This window comes from Chenopodium quinoa, unplaced genomic scaffold (genome assembly GCF_001683475.1).
Source record: "Chenopodium quinoa cultivar QQ74 unplaced genomic scaffold, ASM168347v1, whole genome shotgun sequence".
NCBI classification, from domain to species: Eukaryota; Viridiplantae; Streptophyta; class Magnoliopsida; order Caryophyllales; family Amaranthaceae; genus Chenopodium; species Chenopodium quinoa.
Genome location: NW_018744137.1, coordinates 822,228 through 844,189, shown reverse-complemented (window position 1 = coordinate 844,189; position 21,962 = coordinate 822,228). Strand labels below are relative to the sequence as shown.

General features: G+C 35.4%; 2 protein-coding genes across 2 annotated transcripts; one reads left to right on the top strand and one right to left on the bottom strand.

Annotated features, from left to right (window-relative positions):
- Positions 1–2,042: 2,042 nt before the first annotated feature.
- On the bottom strand, positions 2,043–4,591 carry LOC110692977. Its single transcript, XM_021870067.1, has 6 exons — positions 4,361–4,591; positions 4,040–4,252; positions 3,628–3,794; positions 2,743–2,824; positions 2,564–2,632; positions 2,043–2,473 (listed from the first exon to the last, which is right to left on the bottom strand). Exons 1-6 carry the CDS (start codon positions 4,466–4,468, stop codon positions 2,303–2,305), a joined length of 810 nt encoding a protein of 269 aa, XP_021725759.1. The 5' UTR covers positions 4,469–4,591; the 3' UTR covers positions 2,043–2,302.
- A 663-nt stretch (positions 4,592–5,254) lies between these two features.
- LOC110692976 (vacuolar protein sorting-associated protein 54, chloroplastic-like) lies at positions 5,255–21,802 on the top strand. The gene is made up of 19 exons (XM_021870066.1): positions 5,255–6,473; positions 8,132–8,194; positions 8,681–8,760; positions 9,137–9,254; positions 9,595–9,669; positions 10,608–10,764; positions 10,902–10,990; positions 12,211–12,476; positions 14,958–15,129; positions 15,232–15,315; positions 15,402–15,808; positions 17,186–17,339; positions 17,685–17,766; positions 18,273–18,352; positions 19,387–19,548; positions 20,021–20,088; positions 20,815–20,895; positions 20,979–21,228; positions 21,445–21,802. The coding sequence occupies exons 1-18, from the start codon at positions 5,643–5,645 to the stop codon at positions 21,115–21,117; spliced, it is 3,108 nt and encodes a 1,035-aa protein (XP_021725758.1). The 5' UTR covers positions 5,255–5,642; the 3' UTR covers positions 21,118–21,228; positions 21,445–21,802.
- The last annotated feature ends 160 nt before the right edge of the window (positions 21,803–21,962 follow it).

The window sequence follows — 21,962 nt, the reverse complement described above, 5'->3', positions numbered from 1 at the left end:
AACACCCTAATAAAGAAAGTAGGGAAATAAAATAAATAAAAACGAAAGGAGTATAATTTTAGAACGTAAACTTATTAATAAATCTCAAAAAATACCTACAAAAGAAGATATTTGTCAGTTAACAATGATTTTGTGCTTGGTTCGAGAGTTGACAATGCATGTATTCTTCAATGCTTTTTAGTAACATGCAAATGTATTTTTATAATGACATATTTATATATACTTGTGTATATATATATATATATATATATATATATATATATAGCAATTTGATCAGTTCTATAGAATGAAAATAAGGTTATATAATTTTACAAGAACATAAAATAAGTAGCAATTTGCTCCATTTTAATTTTATCGTTGACGTCAACCAATAACCAGCTCATAGACCGTTGAATAAATAGAAAACTAAGCTGGAAATTTGCCATAACTGCGCTACTATACTTAATATGTATCTCCAACGTAAACGATCGATCAAATATGTTTGTGTATACGTATGTATCGTGATTTCGACAAATTAGAATATTATTTTGATCTTAATTGTTTCGTATTTACAGCTTTTGATTCATATTCTAGAAGTCGTATGACTATTTTATTGATGAATTATTATGTTTACTTACAAGTAAAAGTTCATATATACATGCCTAAAGCGTAAAGGTCAAGGTCTCCTCCTAACTTTAAGGGAAAATGATGTAAAAGGTACAACCTATTGTGTGTATTTCATTTTTCTAAAGTTTGTTTTCAAAGGCATATTAATTTTATTACTGGAATGTCAACAAATTGATTATATAATGATGGTGCACTTGAACATGAATATGAACCTGGAGGTCTCATGGACTCTAAGGATGACATTGACGCCATTGAGGTCAAGTATGTAAGTATAAAATACGTATATGTAACATTAGATTTATATGTCGGGTGGAAGGGGGGAGGGACAGATTAAATTACAACTATGGAAACCCTCGTAGGAATGAGTTTGACCACAAACAAGTTTTTTTTAGAGCCAGTTACTTGCGGAGTGCTTTTGTATAAAGGTGCCTGAAACCACTCATTGTTCTGCTCTTGTAGCCAATGATGCTATACAGGCTACCTCCCAATACTCCCAAAGTAATGCAATGGGAAGTATAAATGTTTATCTATTTCTTTGTTTATGGGCGTTAAATATTGTATGATGCTATACCTTTGTTTGAGCATTTGGCTTCCATGGTCGGTCTGACTTAATAACCTCCTTGGTTAATTTTTGGTTCAAAGGTGTTGCAAGTGAAGATCCAAGACTCCAAGAGAACCTAGAAAAAGCAGCAATAGTGGCAGGATAGAGTAGAAAAAAGTATGCGTCCAAGGAATTCTTTAAATGACACGGCTTTCCCTTCCTAGGGTGGTGGTTCCTACTAAGACATTGCATTCCAGCCTTCCAGAGCAACAACTATGATCTTCCAAAATAGGATAAGCTCATTCAGTGCTATGGGGACCAGCGGCAGCTACAATAATAACACCCTCGAGGTGGTCTACATGAGCGAGTTAAATGATCTGGACCAAAAGTTGGTGTATGGATTGACTGATTCTATCAAGCTGTACAGTGGTCTAAGCCCAGACCCTTCGCCCCCTTCTGTGGAACTGTCCCTGGCACAGAGGGTACTGGTTCATTGTAGCCTATATTCCCATCTTGGCCCGCTTTCTGATCTAGTCGATGGACTTCCTCTTCGTGATGGGCTTTGTGTTTGGTCCTGCCATCTTGTACCACCACTACAACACCAAAGGGAATCACACTGGATACAAGGTTGCATCTTGCATGTACGATTTATCTTGCATCTTGCATGTACGATTTACAGCTTTGGGCCCAACTCTAGCCTCTCCTGATCCCTGCCGAGATCTTCTTTCCCCACCTGAGTCCACTTGACAGTTGACATGGGATTTCCTCTGCAATAGGGAAAGCCTAAACCATCGTTGGGGCATCGGGGAACTTAGTCATGTCCACCAACGGCCAACCCAAATAAGACTGACACATGATACATAAAGAGGTTATGCCAAAATGCCAAAATGCCAAATTAAGGACATAATGTGTCACATAATAACATTAGATTTGAGTATTTGACTACCAATTTGCAATCAAACAGATAAGATGTACATTTGTATCCCGGCACTTACAATGGAGAAAATTGCCAAGGGTTGCTTTTACACAGTAATATAATATTCGCTCTCCAATATATATAACAAATGGATCACAATTACCAATTACATGGCAGTCTCATAAATACCAGAAGATATACAGAATGGGTGAACTAATTAATAAGGTTTCAGATTTGCCTTACTGAAGACCGTATACTAATAATGCTCCAACAGCACCAAGACCAGCAACTAGCCCTATGATGACACCGATAGGCGGTAAAGCACCACCTACTGCCTTACCTGTGTTCACATCATAGCGTGCAAACCTCTTCTTTGGTGCTATACACTGAGGACAAGCATAATCATCGGGCTACAAAACAGACAAAACAAAATAGTTGATCAGGCCAAGTTATTAAAGACCTGGAATCAAATGTAATGAAAATTAGATTGATAAGCTTGCCTGATCTTCAAACGGTTTTGATAATGTGTATATGAATCCACAGTCAAGGCATATGTGAGTCGCTTTGGCCTGAAAAGTTTAGCAGCATCTCAGTAAGTAAAAGTAATTCAAGTACAATGTGCTTAAAAAATCTATAAAATCATGAGTATTGTTGGATCAAAGCTTCCATGAATGCTTGCCTTTTGTGCCTCGGTTAGTTTTCGCCCAAAACGTGGAGGAGCAGGACGTTTCGGAAGTTTTTTCACATCAACATCAGCACCTCTGCATTAAAATGCTGAACATCAGGAGCAAAAAGAGAATACCAATACACTATATAAAGAGATTTTTATTTACTGTTAAGCTCCATAATTCCATATAGCTCTCAAATATTACTATTATCTGATTTCCCTCTACTTATATAGGAACTCCTTCCTAAGCAAACACAATTTTTTACTCAGTTACTCCATAAAGTGGGGTGTAGGAAAGAAATACACATGGAAATATTTGGGAATGGTTAGTAAACTAACTACATACCTTGAATATGAAAATATCGGAAATCATTCAGTGTGTTTTAAAAATCAGTTTTTCATCTACCTCCCAGATTTTGGAATTAAACCTGGATTTGTTCAGATGTCCTCCTATAAATCTATCTTGTAATTCTGCCTTTTTTTGGATTTTATCTAGCTCCTTTCTTTGCATCAAAATAAAAATTAAAAAAGATCTAAGCTTTCTTCTACCTTTCGATTTCTCAGTGTGTAACTTATACTGGTATAAGTGTCATTGTGTTAAACATCTACTCGATTCTGCCCTACCACCATAAGCTTTGTATTCAGTCTATTCAACACCTAGAGAATCCGCATTTACCTAATACCAATCAAATGATAAGCCTAAACAAGATGTTCGAAGAAGAAAACATAGAAGAACAACGAAACAAAGACTCATAATGTATCCACAAACTTGGCACATTTCTACCTTGGCACATAATTCTTAACCTATAAATTGAATATTCAACAACAATACAAAAACTCAATCCAAACAAAATCAATATAACGAGCATATAACAAGGGATACATACTATATTATACCTGCTGACAACAAAGTAAACAGAATCAGGCTTAGCCTGAATTGCAGTTTTAGTGAATCCAAGCTTATCAGCAGGCCAAAGTTCATCACCAAAAAAACTGCTAGTATAAATCACCTGATCACCTGATTTAAGCCCAGCTTTTGCAGCATTTCCTCCACCATCTACTGCCTACATCAACAATATAATTGTATATTTTCCATCAAAACACCCAAAATTTCAAACCCGGATTAAAAAAATTACAAAACAAACAATTAAAAGATGACTCCTTATAATACGATAAACATTAATAACACCAAACGACACGTAATTTTATTAAATAAGTGTAATGCATTAAGTTAGTCCTTAGGGCTACATATATCATAACCGAATAATTAGTTAAAATTGCGAATAATTGAGATAAAAGTATTACTAACAGTGATGACAACTCCACCACCAGGTTTCTGACCAAGAGTGAGGCCTAAGGGTTTATCAACTTCAACCTCGATTGACTTAGAAGCACCAGTTGTTCTTGCTTTGATCTCAAACCCTCTTTTAACACTGGGAGAATAGTTCATTCTTTCAGCTACAAGTGAACTGAAAATGACCCTTTTTGCATCTTGCAAAGAAAGCCCATGAAAATTGGTTTTCTGCACAAACCAAGAAATACCCAGTTAAAATTACATGAAATTGTAATAATTTGTGAATCAAATGATCAAAAAATTGCAAAATTAAACAAAACAAAAAAGGGAGCAAACCTGAGGAAGATGAAGGGGTGGGCATGGTTTAGGAGAGGAAGGGTGGGTTCTGGTGGATAAGGCGGCAGAGCAAGAGGAGGAAGCGCCTGACATTAGAGAGGATGCCATGTTTTGAGGTTGAAAGATCAGAAATTACAAGTGTACCTTTTAATGTTAGAAGATTGTGGATAGCAAAGTTTATGATGATGGTGGGAGGGAGTGTGGAGCAACTAGGAGAGCCACAAGCATAAAATGAGGGACGTATCAAGTGATATGTGAAGTCGAGTTAGGACCAACAACTGATTGGATTGGCCGGTAAAGAAGTTGTTTCATCTATTTTACGGTTTGTATTCTTTTAAAATTACGGGGCGCATTTGGTAATAGTAATAGTTTGGGATAAGAGCGTGGGAATTCAATAAAATATTAGCCCATCTATAGCACTGACAAGTAACCTTTGTAAAAATAATCAAGTAACCCTATGATATTGATGAAATAACGCCTTTAATAATGACAAAGTAAACTTTATAATGGTTGGTCACATGGTGTGGTCAACCATATATGTACGAGTAGTACTCTGTATAAGAATTTGGGTTCTTCATTAGTGATTGGAGTTATCTTTATTACACAGTAACATTTACTCCATATTTCAGTTTTTAATAATTATTTTTATTTCATACACGTTCATCAAACAACTACTTTAACAACTATCAAGAGTCTACGATTACCACTAATGAATATTATAATCTGTACTAGTTAACCGTACACAACTACTCTGTATCATTTTTTTTACTTCATACAATAATTAATTTACCGAACACATTCTAACCCTTTTGATGCTCTCGAGTGAACAAATTAACGATCAGATTAACCCTTAACCCCCAACACAATGAGCATCCTCCATTCATCATCCTTTCGACTTTTCTAGTCACCTTACTTTTCTTGTAACCCCCTCAAAAAAAAAAAAAAAAACAAAGTAAAAATTCGGACATCTCTCATTCTCACTGTAGCAGATTTCCAGTAGTAATCCCTCTTTTACTTCTCAGATCTAAATCGCCATTGTTGTACCTTCAACTTAGAGAGAGAAACTCAAACACCATTTTCTCTCTCCTCCATTTTCATCCACCTTCAAACTTCTTCAATTCAATCAAACAACAATCTCCACCATTTCCCCAATTCAATCGCAAAGATCCACAGTTCTAACACCTCTGAATTCCGCAATCAATGCTGTCGATTTTCTAGGGTTTATGCAATTCGATCGAAATCACAGTATAAGACGCTGAGTTTTCCGATCGATTGATCGATAATGGAGTCGCGACCTTCTGTTTCGGGAAGGTTTAATCTCGAAGCAGCAACAGCGAGTACTTCATCATCATCATCTTCACCATCAAGGGAGAATAGTATCTCAAGAACAAGCTCGAATTCTTCTCTTTCAAGTAAGGCGATTTTTGAGCATAATTTGTCTTCAATTCTTAATAATCCTCACTCTAGTGATGCTTCTTCTTGGCTTGGATGGTGGTCATCGCCGACATCGGTGATTTTGCCTGAATTTGCCCCAATTAATACTTCGAAACCTGGGTTAGATGCTAATAAATCTGATTTTCAACCGTATTTGAATTCGATCTCGGAGCATTATGCTCGATTCGAGGATATTCGTAATCATAGTAGTAAGGAGAATGTTGATATTGTTGAGAATATTGGAGGGCAGGGAGAAGCGTTAGTTGCTTGTTTGAGGGAAGTGCCTGCATTGTACTTTAAGGAGGATTTTGAGCTTGAGGATGGGGGGACTTTTCGGGCTGCTTGCCCGTTTTCGACGATGAATGAGAATTTAGTGCTGCAGGAGAGATTGTCCCAGTATCTGGATGTGGTGGAGATGCATTTGGTGAAGGAGATCTCGTTGCGGTCGAATTCGTTCTTTGAGGCTCAGCAGCAGCTGGGGGATTTGAATGTGAAGATTGTTGAAGGGTGTAAGAGGATTAGGGAATTGAAGGAGACCATCAGGTTGCTAGATGCTGATGTTGTTGGGTCGGCCAGGGAGATTCAAGAGTTTAGTTCAATGAGGGGTAACTTGTTAGAGCTTCAGCAGAAACTTAGGCTTATATTATATGTTGATCAAGCTCTTGGTGCTCTTAAGCTGGTAACTTCTTTGCTGATTTGTATAGCTACATGTTATTCTTTATGTGTATTTGCTTATCTTAACATTTGATTGGCTTCGCTTGAAATTTGATTAGGGGGCACAATTTCTCTGTTATATGAGTTGCAATGTATAGAATTTGATATTTTTGTACATTCTTTGAATGGTCTTGAGTAGTATAGGATGATACAGATTGTGCAATTTATACGAATACAATGCTGCTGTACGCATAACTTTGGTGAAATATTTCTAGGGTGATGATATTATTAATGTGGGATTTTCACAGTGTGTAGTGATTATAGGATGATACAGATTGTATTGCTGGAAACTGGGAAAGTTACAATCAATATCAGCCTTAGTTGTGGTTGCACTTTATTTTGGTACAGTAGCCTTTTGCAACTTTAGTAACAACGTATAGGTGGCTTTATGACATTGTAGTTGGTGATTTTGGGATCTCGGAAGTTATGAGTAGTCTACTCTTGCAGTGTTGCTTCTGGACATGGGTTATGACCCCCAGTGACTTCTGACAATGAGTGCAATATAATAGATCTTCTGTTTTGACTTTCTTTGGTTGAAAATATAGTTATTACTCCTTTAAGTTCTTCTGGGCGGTTGTTATCGTGCTTTCAGTAAGGTTTTGGACATTACTATGTGTCTAAGGCTTTATTATTATTATTTTTTTTTTATTTTTTTTTTACAATGTTTTGGTACAAAATGAAGTGTGGAGCCTCCATACTTATGCTGGAGTGTCAAGGATTAGGTACGAGTACATAGGGTGGTATGAAGGATTGAAGGGTCTAAGTAACAAAGTTATTTCCATTTCTTATTTCGGGAAGAGGGTGCCAGGTGAACCAAGGGTTAATCCATATAGATTAGAATGGTTACGCTACATCCATCTCCACCTGCAAAGGAACTCTTTTGCCCATCATAACCGTTCGGTTGAGTGGAAGCTGGACTGTAAAAACAACTGAGTAAGAATTTGGCTGTGAATTGGAGGTGGGGCAGAAAAAGGCAAAAAGATCATGCCCTCAAGCTATGTTATTTGTAAGGAAGTGCACTCTAGCTCAGACATTATTATGTTCTAAGGAAAATTGACGGAGGAACAAAGGAACCTGAAAAAAAAAAATGATCTGATATGTATTTCACTAGCTAAGTATTTTCACTAGCTAAGTATTCCACCTTTCTATTAGCTATTTCTTTGATAATCCTCTATAGATGTGCTTGAGGTAAAAGCAGGGAGGTAGTTTGGGGAGCTTTGTGCATTCTTAATGTGTAATAGCTCTGATTCCACAAGATTTATAATGTGTGACCCAAGTTTAGGTATTAAGAACTGTTTCTGTTCTTCATCATATCCAGAGAAACACTTTTTGCATTATGCATCAGTCCCACTGTTCTGTTGGATGGGAGTTCCTTGTTGAGGTTGTGGGAGCCGTCAATTTTGTTGGTGTTATTGTATTATTGGTCAAAATGAACAGAGTGCTTTATATCCACTTAATATCCTTTGTTAATACCCGGGTTTGTGGTTTTTAATACTGTCCCTAATTAATTCGTACAAAACACTGTTATGATTGATATTGTTGTTGCTGGTGTTCAATATTCAACTTCAGTATATCTGCATTCTTTTGCATCTGTAAATAACCATATATTTTATGTTTGTTCAGCTTGTTGCATCTGCCGATTGTGCTGGAGCATTGGACGTTGCTGATGATTTGCGGCAATTACTGGTATAAGCAAATCCTATGTGCTGGTTAATCTGCCATTTTTTTGTGTACATCATCTGAATTTCTTCCCAGTTTACCTTCTTCATTTTTTTCCGAGGTTGTACTTTTAATGATCATAAATGTTGATCATACATTGGGTAGTTGATTGAATGTATCAGACTAGATATCTGGGCCAACCTAAACCTAAATTCTTCTTTATAATATTAAAATTTGCTCAAACACTGATCATCAGCAGAAAAGGGATTGAGACAATCTAATATATAAAGCTCAAAGAAGTTAATATGGGTAGGAGGTTAGCCTTCTAGTCCCTTACAGTCCTATTTTCTGCTGGAGGGTGGCATTTGCAAATCTGTTTGCTTCTTGCTCCACTTTTGAATTGTTTTGTTGCTGTGAAAATTTTACGTTTAATGAGTTTTATCTTTGATATAGCAAACAAAGTGGAGTACTTGTGTAATATTTTAGTTTCTGATCATATATCTTTGTTGCTAGGATGGGGATGAGTTGACAGGTTTACATTGCTTTCGTCATTTGCGGGACCATGTTGCTGCATCAATGGACTCCATATACAGGTTGGTCTACTCAACATGGTACCAGTATATATCTTGGAAATTAAGCTTCATCTAATGTTGCATAGATTTCTTAAAAATAATATATAATTCTAAGTACATTTTCAAGTGGATTCAAGCCTTTGTTGGTCTATGGAGATAATCATTTCTATTGTTAACTTTTGGAGATTATGATGGATTAGCAATTTAGCTTGATGTTCTTGAACTATTATGGGATAGGATCCTATATACAATCTTTGTTAAACCTTTTTGTTCAACTATTATTTTTGCAACAAACTATGCAATTTTAAGTTGGAGTATATATAGTTGTTCCAATTGATAATTATGTCATGGCTGCTAGCTGTGGTCTATCTTTAACTCATTGAATTCATTCTTGTAGCATTCTTTCAGCAGAATTCATGCGTGCATCTTTGCATGATGCCGGGGATTTAGATGCTATAATTGTATCAACAGCAAAAGAAAGAGCTTCTGTACCCAGTAATGGAAGGCTTGATGATGTGAGTATGACATTGGTCTTCTGGTTTCTTCCTTCCTTACCCTTATTGTTAATTTTGAGGGATTTAGATTTGTGGATGACTTGTGTCTTTTGTGGGTGAGTCTTTTTGGAAACCAACTCATTACTAGCCTTGACTAGTAACATGTTGATATCCTAGACCCTGCCATTAACTTATTTGTGGCTATCCTTATTATCTTTTGGTAATTTTATCTTTGTAATCTTCCTCATTTTTACTTTAATTGCTGCTGGTCCTTAAAATTGGTATGAGGGTCAGTGGAATAGGGTTTTCATGGCTGACTAGCATGTAGCTGGAAACCTGATTCGAGTCTCCCTCTTTGCAGGTTAAGCTAGATGAAGAAGAAACTTCTAATTTCCGAGATCTTGTTTTACCTATTGTGATTGGACTGCTTAGAACGGTGAGAAGCTTTTTCCTTTTAAAATTGATTTTTATTTGTATGCTGCCTAGCTCTATTTTTCCTTTTTAATAAATCTGTTGGCCTTTAGAGAAATGTAAAATTGTGTTGGTGATTACTTTGCTTAAGCTAGGATGCTAAATTTGAAAGTCATTGTTAATTTGCTAATCAACAGTAGATAGTTTCTTACTGATAGTAAGTGGGTCGAAGTGGATCAGTTATTTTGCATTATCAAGAGAACTTTTTCACTTTACATTAATTTGTGATGTTTTCTGTCTGTGTCGAATTTTCCCTTTATAATGAAATTGAGGATTTACTATTCTTTGATTTATAGATAATAGATTATGGCAGTGGTCGTTGTGTATTGTATCCCGTATTGCCAAATTGAAATAATGTAATATAATAATGTCGATGTACTGTTTAGTATTTCCACTTAAATTGCATGATGATTTTTGAATATCCTGGCAATTTTATGCTATGAGAAATCCGTATTGTTGCTGAATGAAGTTCTTCATCTTTTGTCTCTCTTTTGCTACAAAATCAACTAGAAAAAAGAAGAATGGAAAGTTGATTGACCTGTTTTAAATTGACGACATGTAAAGGAGATTTCTATTGCTCCTGAATGAAGTTTAAAGTTTTAAACTTCTGTCTCTTTTTCCTACCTAGTCAAATAGGAGAAGGATAAATTCAAAGATCTGTTGTTACTGATGACTAAAAATGTTATGCTTGTTTTCTGATTATTGCAGACCGTCTGTGCAAGGGAAAGCCTAAGCCTTTGAAAATTTTGGCTACTTGTGCAGTACTCAGTGTTGTTTGTAAAAGATATAATTAAGACTCCAGTGTCTTGACTATTCAATGCTTAGTAATAAATAGTAATATGTGAATGGGTTATTTCATTTGCTGAACTAACATGTCATATGGGTCTATATGTCACTTGTCAGGCAAAACTACCATCTGTTCTGAGAATGTATCGTGATACACTTACTGCTGATATGAAGACAGCTATTAAAAATGCTGTGGCAGAGCTGCTACCAGTTCTGATTGCTCGTTCTCAAGAGTCAGATTTCTCGGCTGGAGAGAAGACTGGTGATGCAGATTGTGAGATACTCTCCAAACTCACCCCTTTATCCTAAAAACACCTGAGAAACATTTTGTTTTCTTTGTCATTTCTGTTAGTTATTCAGTCAGATCAAATTAAGGGAAAATAACCTATTGACACTTGGTGTATGATTTAGGTGGAGGCTCGTCTCTTGCAAGCAGGTTAAGGAGCCTGTCATCTGAAAGCTTTGTTGAGCTATTAGCTGCTGTTTTCAAGATTGTCCTGGTAATGTATGCTCAAGCAATACTCATCAGTAGATCATTTATGTTGTAATTTTATTTATTTATTTATTTATTTTTTGATAAGTTTTAGGTAAAGTTGGTTAGAGGCTTAAGGCTAGCTTTTAAGTAAAAGATTTACTCTTTGTAAAGGTGGCAAAAACATTTTTGAGCAAAATGCATATCATAGAATTCAGTCTGGTGCATGATCCCTAGTACAACTAGATCTCACATAGCAACTAGTTAATTTCAATTTCATTACTGAAGTTGAATTTTGGGCATATTGAGGAATGATTTAAACATATTGTTTGACAAATTGTCAAAATAGTAAGACTAACCTATATATACCCTTGTCATGACTATGAAATACAGAGAATGTTTAGTGATAGAACAGCTTTGAATCACCTTATTACAAACCTAAAACCCTTTCCCTTTCTTCTTTAATTTTATGAGGAGAGGAAAGCCATATCAGTAGCTATCTTTGCAAATCAGTTAAAGAGCTAACTGAGGGAATACCTCATAGATGCAAGGATTCGAGGACCTATGATTACATTATGCATACTTATGATAGTGATTGCTCTTGTTCAAGCTTGGTGCACTATTCACTTCTTAAAGCAGAAACTTGAAGGATCTTCTACTTTTCTACCCTTGGGTATTCTTCAAAAGGCAGTTGAGTGAATATTTATCTGGGTCTTCTAGGTTCTATTGGGCCCAACGAAAGAGGTTTCAGTTGCAAAGAAAAGAAGGGCTAAAGACTAAGTGGATTAGTGAAATGTGGAGGTTGATGCAGAGCTATTTGTTTGTTGACAGCTCGACAGGAAAAGAGAGGAGTTAGGATATTAGAGACTAGAGAGCTTATCTTGTTCTGATGAAGCCTTAACTTTATCTTTTTGGACACGTGCTGTTACTAAGCATATGGTTTGTATTACCTGTATAATATTCGGATTATATAAATTGGGCAAATGATGAGCTTTGACCAGTATCTTATTTGATAATGAACATGCGTATACTTAAGGGGTAATTGACCTGCTTGCAGACTTGAGTGAGTTTAGGTCATTCATTTAACAAAAATTAGCAACTTTAAAGTGAGCTAGTTCAGGCTCTAACGAGTGCACTGGTTACCTCAACATCTCAACCACTTCTATGAATGTTTACATGGCTTTATAAATTAGTTTGCTTGTTTTCTCTGTTAAGTATGACGTGACTTATTCTGTTTAGTAAATATAGGCACATCTAGTTCGGGCAGCTGAAGTTAAAAAGTCCATTGAGTGGATCATGTCTAATCTGGATGGTCATTATGCATCCGAGTCCGTTGCTGCTGCTATTGCACATGGTGCTGCAGCTTCCGAAGCTGCGCAAGATGATAATGATAATCAAAATCAAGTTAATCACGCAATTGCATATTCTTCTCAAAGAAATGCTACCAAGGCTCCTTCATTACAAGGGAAGGCTACTGAACTGACAAGTACATCTAATGTATCCAAAAATTTCAGGTCAGCTGCTTCACCTTTCTTTTAAGATGCATTGTTCCTTATCTTTATTTTTGGCATCATATATATTGATCATTGTTGTAGGTGTTGAATAATAAAATAATTCTGTACATTACTTTCAGTTGTTATATACATATAACAAGCATTATCTTCTTTTAAATGTCTGTTTTCCAAATACATTCTTACCACATTCTAGGGGATAGTTTGTACTGTCTGTAAAGTGGTTTGGTAACTCTGGTATGAAAGTCAGTACTTACTACTTATGTAATTTGCAGCTAACATTGTTCTTGTGGGCAATATATGAGTGAAGGAGACAAGACAAGGTTTAATTCTGGGGTGATACTTTGCAGTGAAAAGTTTCAGTTAGGTAGGACTGGCACAAAGTTATGGGATATGGGATATGGGATATAGAAAGTAGGATTGGGAAGTGTGTTATGTCAAAGAAAGATTGTTTCATATATCTTGGCTCCATAATTCAAGGTAATGTAGAAGTGGAGGAAAATGTTGCATTGTATCAATGCTGAATGGATGAAATATAAGAGCAATTTAGTGCGAAAAGAAAATCCCAACTCAAGGAAAATTCTTTTGAGTAGATGTGAGATTAAGTTTCTCAGTTGTGCAAAATGTTGGCCTTATTAGCAAGTGTACAATTAATTGTGGTAGAAATGAGGATGCTTTAACTGAAGGAAAATTGATGGAGGTAGCAAGTCATGAATGATTAATTAATATTGAAAGATGAAATTTGAATTTTCCAAGAATAAGACGTGAGAATATTAGGTAATTTATGGTCCGCTCTAAGCAATGGGAACATGATCCCTGGAAGATGATTTTTCTGTTGAATTGTATTTGACCTTTTTTCATATACCTATCATTTTGCTTGTTGTGATCGTTCAGGACATGTGAACTTAACAGTTCATTGAGTGGTGGTGGTTTGGGCAAACTTTGTTCTTAATAGTAAATTTCTTATTACTATTACTTATGCTAATATTTAATCTTCTTTCTTTTTTTTATTTCACTGTGAGATTGCCAATGTCCTGAAGTGTCTGCCACAGTGCCACTAGCTATCCTTTTAGTTGTATTATATCGTTTCACATTATGATAGTCTATTCAGAAATTGTTGTTATTGTTTCTGTTATTTTTTGTTATCATTACTGTTAGTGTTTTTGTTGACTGTTCTGCAGAGCAGGTTTTTTTGCCATGTTAGTAGAAGGAAGATAAAGTGCATTTCTTTAGGGAACTGTCCTTTTGATTGTTTTTAACCGCCTAGGGTTAAGGCCATGTTCTTCTGGAGTTTCCCAAATTTTGTCAAACCTCCCTCTTAAGTAGAAAGAAAAAATACTCTTTTTGGTAATCATCACTGCAATTTGTTTCTTTTGGACTAGCTTTGTCTTAGTAGTGGTTGAGCATGGCTTACATTTTACCAGTGGCGGAGCCCGGATTTGTAATCCGGGGGGACAAATTTCAAATGTTTAATAAATCGACAAAATTTTTTGATAACATAATTGCTTAATATGTAATTAAAATCGCATATGAAATATGACAAATATTCTTATATGACAAAAGAGGAGTGGTCAAAAGATTCATTGCATATATATTAAGAAAATTATCAACCAAAAAAATAATTTTTTGTTGGTAAACTCCAATTTTAAGTTATGTAATAAATATGATTAATCAATAACAAGCATTTAAATAAATTGATAATAGATATAAAGAGATTTGGGTTATATTCGAAAAAAATAAACACAACTTTGTTTGACTATTGAAATTATTACAATGTAATCTATAAAGTAAAAATAATTAAAAAAAATAATAAAATAGAATTTAAGCGCACATAATTAAAGAGATGAAAAAATTACGGAAATATGTATTCATCAAAAGATCATATATAGTCGAATAACACATTAGTAATCATTATCAACAAGGCAGTACGCCGGTACTTGATTAAATAGCTAAATGAGAGTAGTTAGAGGTTTAAAGATTTATAATACTGTACTTTAAATATACGAAGTATATATTATACACTATATAACGAAATCCAAATACAAGTAAATAAAAGGGAAAAATCCAAAATCAAGAAAAAGAAGTTAAATGGGAGCACTTTGTATAAACTATAAAATGAAATAAAAAAATCTCAAAAGAGGAAAAAGGAATTAAAATTAAATAAAAATATGTATTTGTGAAGACTCGATCCTAGAAATGAAGGAAGAAACAAGCCCTATTCTAAGCCCAACAACCACCAGACCATATTCAACCTTTATGGTACAAGTTGCACATATAATATATATATTGTTATTTACTGAAGCCTTTTATGCTTACAAAAATAATTTTTTTAATTTTTTTTTTTAAATATGGGGGGACAGCTGTCCCCCCATGTTCCTATAGTGGCTCCGCCACTGCATTTTACAGTGTTTGGGCATAAAAATGATATGTGATAGCATGTCTCTGTTTCAAAAGGTGTAGTGATTAAACCCTAGTTTTGGACAGAGCTGATGTGCTGCGAGAAAATGCTGAAGCTGTCTTTGCAGCTTGTGATGCTGCCCATGGAAGGTGGGCGAAGCTCTTAGGTGTTCGTGCTCTTCTTCATCCCAAGTTGCGTTTGCCGGAATTTCTTAGTATATACAGCATCACCCAAGATTTTATAAATGCTACAGAAAAGGTATGGTGAAGATGTGTTTGTATTGTGTATCTGTCCTATTCTTAAGTTACAGAAATGTGTTCATGTTCTGGTTTTGAGCCCATATCTTGGTTATATGAACAGATTGGTGGAAGGTTGGGATATAGTATACGAGGTACATTGCAGTCACAAGCAAAAGCCTTTGTTGATTTTCAGCATGAATCTCGTGTAAGTATTCCTTGGCGCTTATTTGATATGAGTCGCAAGAAAATATCGTATTTATCATGAACCCATCTCTCTGCTGGCTGAGGCAGGTGTCAAAAATTAAGGCGGTGTTGGATCAAGAAACATGGTCAGAAGTTGATGTTCCTGATGAGTTTCAGGCCATTGTTGCTTCAATGCACGGTTCAGATTCTTTAATTACTGAGAACTTTGGTGATGATCAGGGCAGTTCAATAATTTCAAGCAATGGTGTGTCAACTGTGGTTGACGGTAGTAAAGAATCCGATGTTGAGCAGCATATAGAGAGAACTGATTCAAACAATGTTTCTGGTGATGTGTCCAATCAAGAGAAATCTCAGCATTTAGGTGAGGCTAATGATGCAAGTAAAGCTGATGCTGGTACTTCAGCCCTCAGCAAAAATAGCAATACAAAGGACCGTGGGAAATCAACTTCTCAAACATTAATGTACAGGGGAGTTGGTTATCACATGGTTAACTGGTTAGTTATTCTACCTTTTATTTTAGTCGTTGCCACCTTAGCTGTTATATATCTCATGAATTTTTTACTGGCAAATGTTATTAATTTACTGTACTGTTATGTTCTGACATCAATGATGGTTGACTGTCTTGGGAAGTTGGGAGAGTACAGAGTAGGTTGTTCTGTCATCTGTAAGTTGAATTCTGAGAAAGCTTGTGCTTGGCTATGCTAGACTCTTTTTGGTGAATTGTTGGAGAAGTTGTTTGATCTAAAATGGAGGAGGTGGTTTAGCAGCAGCCTTTCCACCTCATGTTTTCTGGTCTAGGTTTACGACTGCCCATGTTTTGAGTAGGTTATTGTCTAGGATTTAAGAGATGGGATATATTAACGGCTTTTGAGATTGTGTTATGTTGGTAATTTGCTTATGGTTTAAAGAAGTTTAAAATCGCGTGTGTTATGTTGGCAATTGGCAATTTGCCAGGAAAGTCGGGACTTGGGTGCTTCTTGGATATATGGGGGATTCATCTTGAAATGTAATCGAGAATAATAAGCTCCAACTTCCTATTTCTAAGGTCACGTGAAAACCCCACAAGAGAGTAAAATGTCAAGCTCTTTATCTTTTGATAAAAATCATAGACCCCAACTATGTATTGGACTAATATAGCATCCGCTTCAAGTTCACAAATATGTAGTCATCCTTTATTATATTTCCTTGATGGATCCAGTGTACATTTGGTGACCTAAGATAACATTCTTGCTTCATCCACGCATAATGTGTATTGTGTTTTGCAAGTGAAAGAACAGGAATTTTCCTACTTTTGCAATAAAAAAAAACTGCTTTCAGAAGTTATTTAGTGCTGTTGAGAATTGAGAACAGGTTGGGGTAGTTCAGCTAATCTGTTTGAGCATATATTTTTGTCTTATAGTGTGAGTGTTATATTAGTTTTGGCTGGTGCTAGAAGCTTAATCTTTTGTGGAAATTGTTTTAATTTGCTATTTTGTTTGTAATTTGGCTGGAGAGATAAAACAGGATCTTATGAAATCATATGTCTAGCATTATCACTTTGTGGGAGTAGGTAGTGTTTTTTAGCCTTCTGACAGCCTTTGCTCAATTGGTTGTGGAGTTTTCTTTGGTCTGATAATGATTTATGTAGTACAAGATTGGAGCCTCCCTTTCTTTTATGTGTAACTTTGATGATCCTCAGTCCTTCCATCACCCAACTTCTTTTATCCTTGACTTTTCTTAAGTCATAACCCGGAGCTGAAAAAAAAGGATTTTGTTGGCCCCATTCTTTTTTTGGAAGTTAATTACAATTTACAATCAGTATTTGTTTTGAAATTTTTTTATTTACGAAGTGAAATAATATACTCACTTGGCTTCTATATTGTGGCTTCCAGTGGCTTGATATTGCTGAAGATGCTGTCAGAGTATATTGATATGAATGATAGCTTGCCGTCACTTTCATCAGAAATAGTTCACCGCGTTGTAGAAATTTTGAAGTTCTTTAATACAAGGACCTGCCAGCTGGTTCTTGGCGCTGGTGCTATGCAGGTAAATCAACATTTCATAGCTGATATACAGCTATTAACGTTTCTGCTACTTCTTTGTTGGCTTGTTATGAATCTTATGATCTTTGTGATGTGAACTTTTCTTTTTGGACAAATTGCTTTATAATCTACAATATACTCTGTGTATGTGGTCTGAGACCGTTTGATGGGCCTTCCCTGTCTTTCGTTTTTGAATTTTTCAAGCTTATGTCTTTTGTGTTTTCTTATTGGGTGTGGGGAGGGATGTTTGTTTGTCAACCATTAGCCTGGGCTTCTTGTCCTCTGACTTAGTTATCTGCATGCTTTTCCTACTGTTTCAGTAATCTTGATTGCCATGTTTAAATTGCAGGTGTCTGGTTTGAAATCGATCACTTCCAAACATTTAGCTTTGGCAAGTCAAGTCATCAGTTTTACATATGCTATTATTCCAGGTGCGTGAGTTCAATAATTTGTTCCCAACGAACTTGTTATGAAACATAAATTGAGCAAAGAACTATAAGTGTAAGAAAATTATTTATTTATTTATTTTATTAAGTCGGGTGATAAAAGAATAGATAAAGATGGCATACATATTCTTCTGGATGATATTAATGTACATTATTATTAGAAAATGGTGACACAGGATATTAGAAAATGTACATCTTGTTTGGCCATTAATGTGGTTTTATGTTACTTGTGGCCGAGATGATTTAATTTTAGTTATCTACTTTCTCGTTCTTGTCAAAAGATAAAAATGGGTAGATGAAAAATATTTAGTGCTTCATGCATGAGAAATTGTTTGTTACATATTGTTGAGTTGCTAGTAGCAAAACGTAATCTATTTCGTGTAATGCCTATGATTGAGCATCAAGCATATTACTCATCTTGACCGGAAATGTTTTGGAAATCATTGTTAGCCAGAAAAACTCTAATGCTATGTTACTTTCTGTGTTTCAAGATATCAAGCAGGTTCTTTTTCTCAATGTACCAGAGACCAGAAAGCCAATGTTAAAGTCGGAGATCGATCGGGTGGCACAGGTATGGATTTTAATATGCTGTTACCCCCTTTTGTTTTTCTTTGTTATCTATTTCCATTCATACTCTATACAGTTTCGTTGCCTTTGATATGGTTCTCTCTCTCTATGGAGCTTCCAGCATACGCAACCTTGTCTATACCAATGAGAATTAAACAAGCCATTGGATTCGTCTACTCCTCTGTAATCCATGGTTGTCTATTAGAAACTCCTGCTTTGTTGAAACTGGACAGCCTTTTTTTAGTCGTGCTAGACATTTTCTCTATACTTTTTAATTTCCTACAAGCCAACTTATTTCTCAGTCTAAATATGATTTTATGTGACATCATGCTTTATTTGGTGTCTGCCAATTGCATTCGTCAAGTACAAGGTTTCATTTCCTTATAGAAGTGTTTAAATATTGGTCTGTTTTTAATCCTTGATTCTTTATATGTGTATATGTTTAATTCAGAACATGTCTTAGAATGCTATATTATTTTCAAGGACTGGTCAGTGTAGGAGAACGAAAGGGAAAATTTATTTCTCCACTGTACTTGTCAAGTATGCAGTCTCCCTTTAATAGAAATACAATTGTGCATTTCAGTGGATATGTTTGCTCTGGAGTTGAATTATATCTGCGAAGACCACTGAAACTCTATGCAGATCTTTCTTGACAGCCATGTCTAAGAAGGCTGAGGAGATCTAAAATTGTCATAGCAAGAAGGCAACATAAAGAATGAAGACTTTACTACTTGTCTGTGTGCTATATCTGGAATTTGTAATGCATATGTTTAGCAATTTATGGCCTTAAAATAAAATTTCTAGGAGTAAACTTGAAACCACAATAAGCAAAGGCACACACTCTTGTCCCTGCGAATTCTTGGGGGCCTGGACCTGCTGTTTTCCCTATTCTCTCCCTACCCCTCCCCCCCCCCCCCCCAACCCCCAAATAAATAAATCTGCGTTTCTGAAGCTTGTAGCTTCTTCTGAAAATGACCTTGTTATTTGGTTTTTGGCTTTTAACGTAGTCATATATCTCTCTCTCTCTCTCCTTTGTAGGATTATAAGGTCCATCGGGATGAGATACATACAAAGCTGGTTCAGATCATGAGGGAGAGGTTGTTAGTTCATTTACGAGGATTACCTCATATTGTTGAGAGTTGGAATAAACCTGATGATGGTGACACGCAGCCTAGTCAGTTTGCAAAATCATTAACAAAGGTAATAGATATCACCTTTTCTTTATGTTTCTTTTCCTTGGCAAATTAATCTCCTTTTTTTTCTCCCTCCTATAGTCCTGTTTACATTCCTGATTCCTCCTACTATAAATGTTTCAATCTATTTTGATTCTGTTTTAGATCTGTGTATGACAGTACACAGTAGCTAGTATTGCTTAAGCTTATTGAATGTGGCTGCTGTTCTCTAAACTTCATTGAGGACATGCCTGCATTTTGAGGCTCAAGGTGTGAAATAACTAAATGAAGCATTGATGGCCATTTATTTCAGAGCTACATGATTGAAATAAAAAAAAATGTTCAAAATTTATTATGAGCCCCTTGATCATCCTTGTAATGTGAAATTTTGAAAGTCATAGTGTTTGTCTGCAAAGCCTGGGCTTTGTGAGTCTATTTGTTGTGAAAATTTCGTCTTTAGTATTTACAAATGTGAACAATTTTTTTACATAACATTGTAGGAGGTAGGCTATCTTCAACGTGTCTTGTCTCGAATGCTTCATGAGGCGGATGTTCAAGCGATTTTCAGGTGATTTTGAATTATGTTGATCAATTGTTTGTAGTTTCTGTCATCTCACATGTTTATATGCATTTTTGTGCTTCTCTTCTTTCCCAAAATTTTAAATTTATCCAGATGTATGCCTAGCTAAGATGTGAGAATAACACACCCCCCAATCTAATTTGTTAAAGCAGAGATTTCCATAGATAGTAATAATTAATGATAAAAATGCCTCAACATACATATATATGTCAGATAGCTTGATCAAATACATAGTAAAGAGGTGTATAAATGGTGATCTGGGGGGTAGGTTGAATTTAAAAAAAAATGAATTCGATACTGCATTTATTTATGTATAAAGGTTTGTATTCTGAAATCCACCTCTTTAACCTCCCGAAAAAATTTGTTAAAGCCCTTGAGTTATGGAATAGCCAGGGAGTAGTGTTGTCAATCCACTTCATATTATACTGTTTTAAAAAAAAGAAAAAGAAAAAAGAAATCTACTTCATATTATACTATCCATCCTATTATGTATGTTTGTGTTAGTTTTTGTCGTACTTGCCTATTGTGTTGGCCAATCTGTTCAGCTTCTTAATCTGCATTTGTGTGGCTGCATCTTTTTCCTTTTTTTCCATCATATAGTTTCAAATTTTGAATTTCAATCTTAATTTCTGACATTTGTTATCAATAAGTATTGAAAAGTTAAATTATTTTATTGAAATAACCTTATGTTTCTTTTGTGAATCCCATCTGCAGGCAAGTGGTCATAATATTTCATTCACAAATTTCCGAAGCATTTTCCCGCTTGGAGATCAGCACTCCACAAGCAAAATCGAGGTACTGTTGTGTGTTACATTGTAGCACTATGCCTGTAACCTTGATTTATAAACTTTTTTCTAAAATATGTAATGGTGTTGCAGACTTTATCGGGACGTTCAACATATTCTAGGGTGTATACGCTCACTTCCTACTGATATTGCTAGCAAGTCAGGTGTTGCAAATTGGGGGCACCTTGATGAATTCTTGGCCCAAAGATTTGATAGTGAAGGTGATCAGTAGACTTGCTTTTGTATGTTTTTTCTCTTCTCCGCCGAAGGCATTATTGCAGATAGAAAAATCCACTGTTCAGCTATGCTGTCATCCTCTGCTTCTGAATCTAGCTGTAGAAAGGTCAGTCCCATTTTTTTTTCACTTTTCATGTACGTTATTAATTTTTGGAACACCTTGCTATATATATCATATTGTTGCACAATGGGGTTTTCCCAACTCTAGTTTTTTCTTGTGCCAATCAAGGCATAAAACTAGATTTTGTGGCTTAGTAGTAAGTAGTAGATTTAGTACCATTTTGCTTATTTTTTTTTTATTTTTTTTTTTAAATTTGTGCAGGTATATGAGGTACAATTCTTTGGATTCTTATTTTTCACGGAGATTTCACAACCAGGATTTTTTTGTATACTAAATACAACAAACCTAATGGGTAGCATCCTTAAGACTTTGTTCCCCTGAAACAAATTTTCCGATTTTCCCCTAATTTAATTTAGTAGACGCAGGGAACAAAGAATAGTGTAACAGTTTTGTGTCTCCACTCCCCATCCTCTTTCTTTTTGTTGTCTTTATAGGTTTTGGTTGCTGTTTTTTCGGTAACCATGTTCATATGAGGTTATTGTATGAGTATCAACAGCATTGCATATATGTTTCACAATTCTAAAGAGAATGAAAATTGTTTTCTTGCTGTTTTTCTTCATGGAAGGGGCCAAATTGCGGTCAAGCTGATATGTAAAGATTTAGATCAGAAACATTGTCGCGCACAAATGTGATAAAATTTTCTGCAACTTATTTCAGTTTAAAGCTTAAACAAAGCTCCCATGGATGATTGTTTATTTCTCTAACATTGCATTTCTTGA

Coding starts and splice junctions, on each gene's coding strand:
- LOC110692977 (XM_021870067.1), bottom strand. CDS start 4,468: ATGGCATCCTCTCTAATGTCAGGCGCTTCCTCCTCTTGCTCTGCCGCC. Junction 2,825..3,627: donor GTTTACTTTGTTGTCAGCAG/GTATAATATAGT, acceptor ATTTTAATGCAG/AGGTGCTGATGTTGATGTGA. Junction 2,633..2,742: donor AACTAACCGAGGCACAAAAG/GCAAGCATTCAT, acceptor TAAACTTTTCAG/GCCAAAGCGACTCACATATG.
- LOC110692976 (XM_021870066.1), top strand. CDS start 5,643: ATGGAGTCGCGACCTTCTGTTTCGGGAAGGTTTAATCTCGAAGCAGCA. Junction 12,477..14,957: donor AATGTATCCAAAAATTTCAG/GTCAGCTGCTTC, acceptor AGTTTTGGACAG/AGCTGATGTGCTGCGAGAAA. Junction 17,767..18,272: donor TACATATGCTATTATTCCAG/GTGCGTGAGTTC, acceptor CTGTGTTTCAAG/ATATCAAGCAGGTTCTTTTT.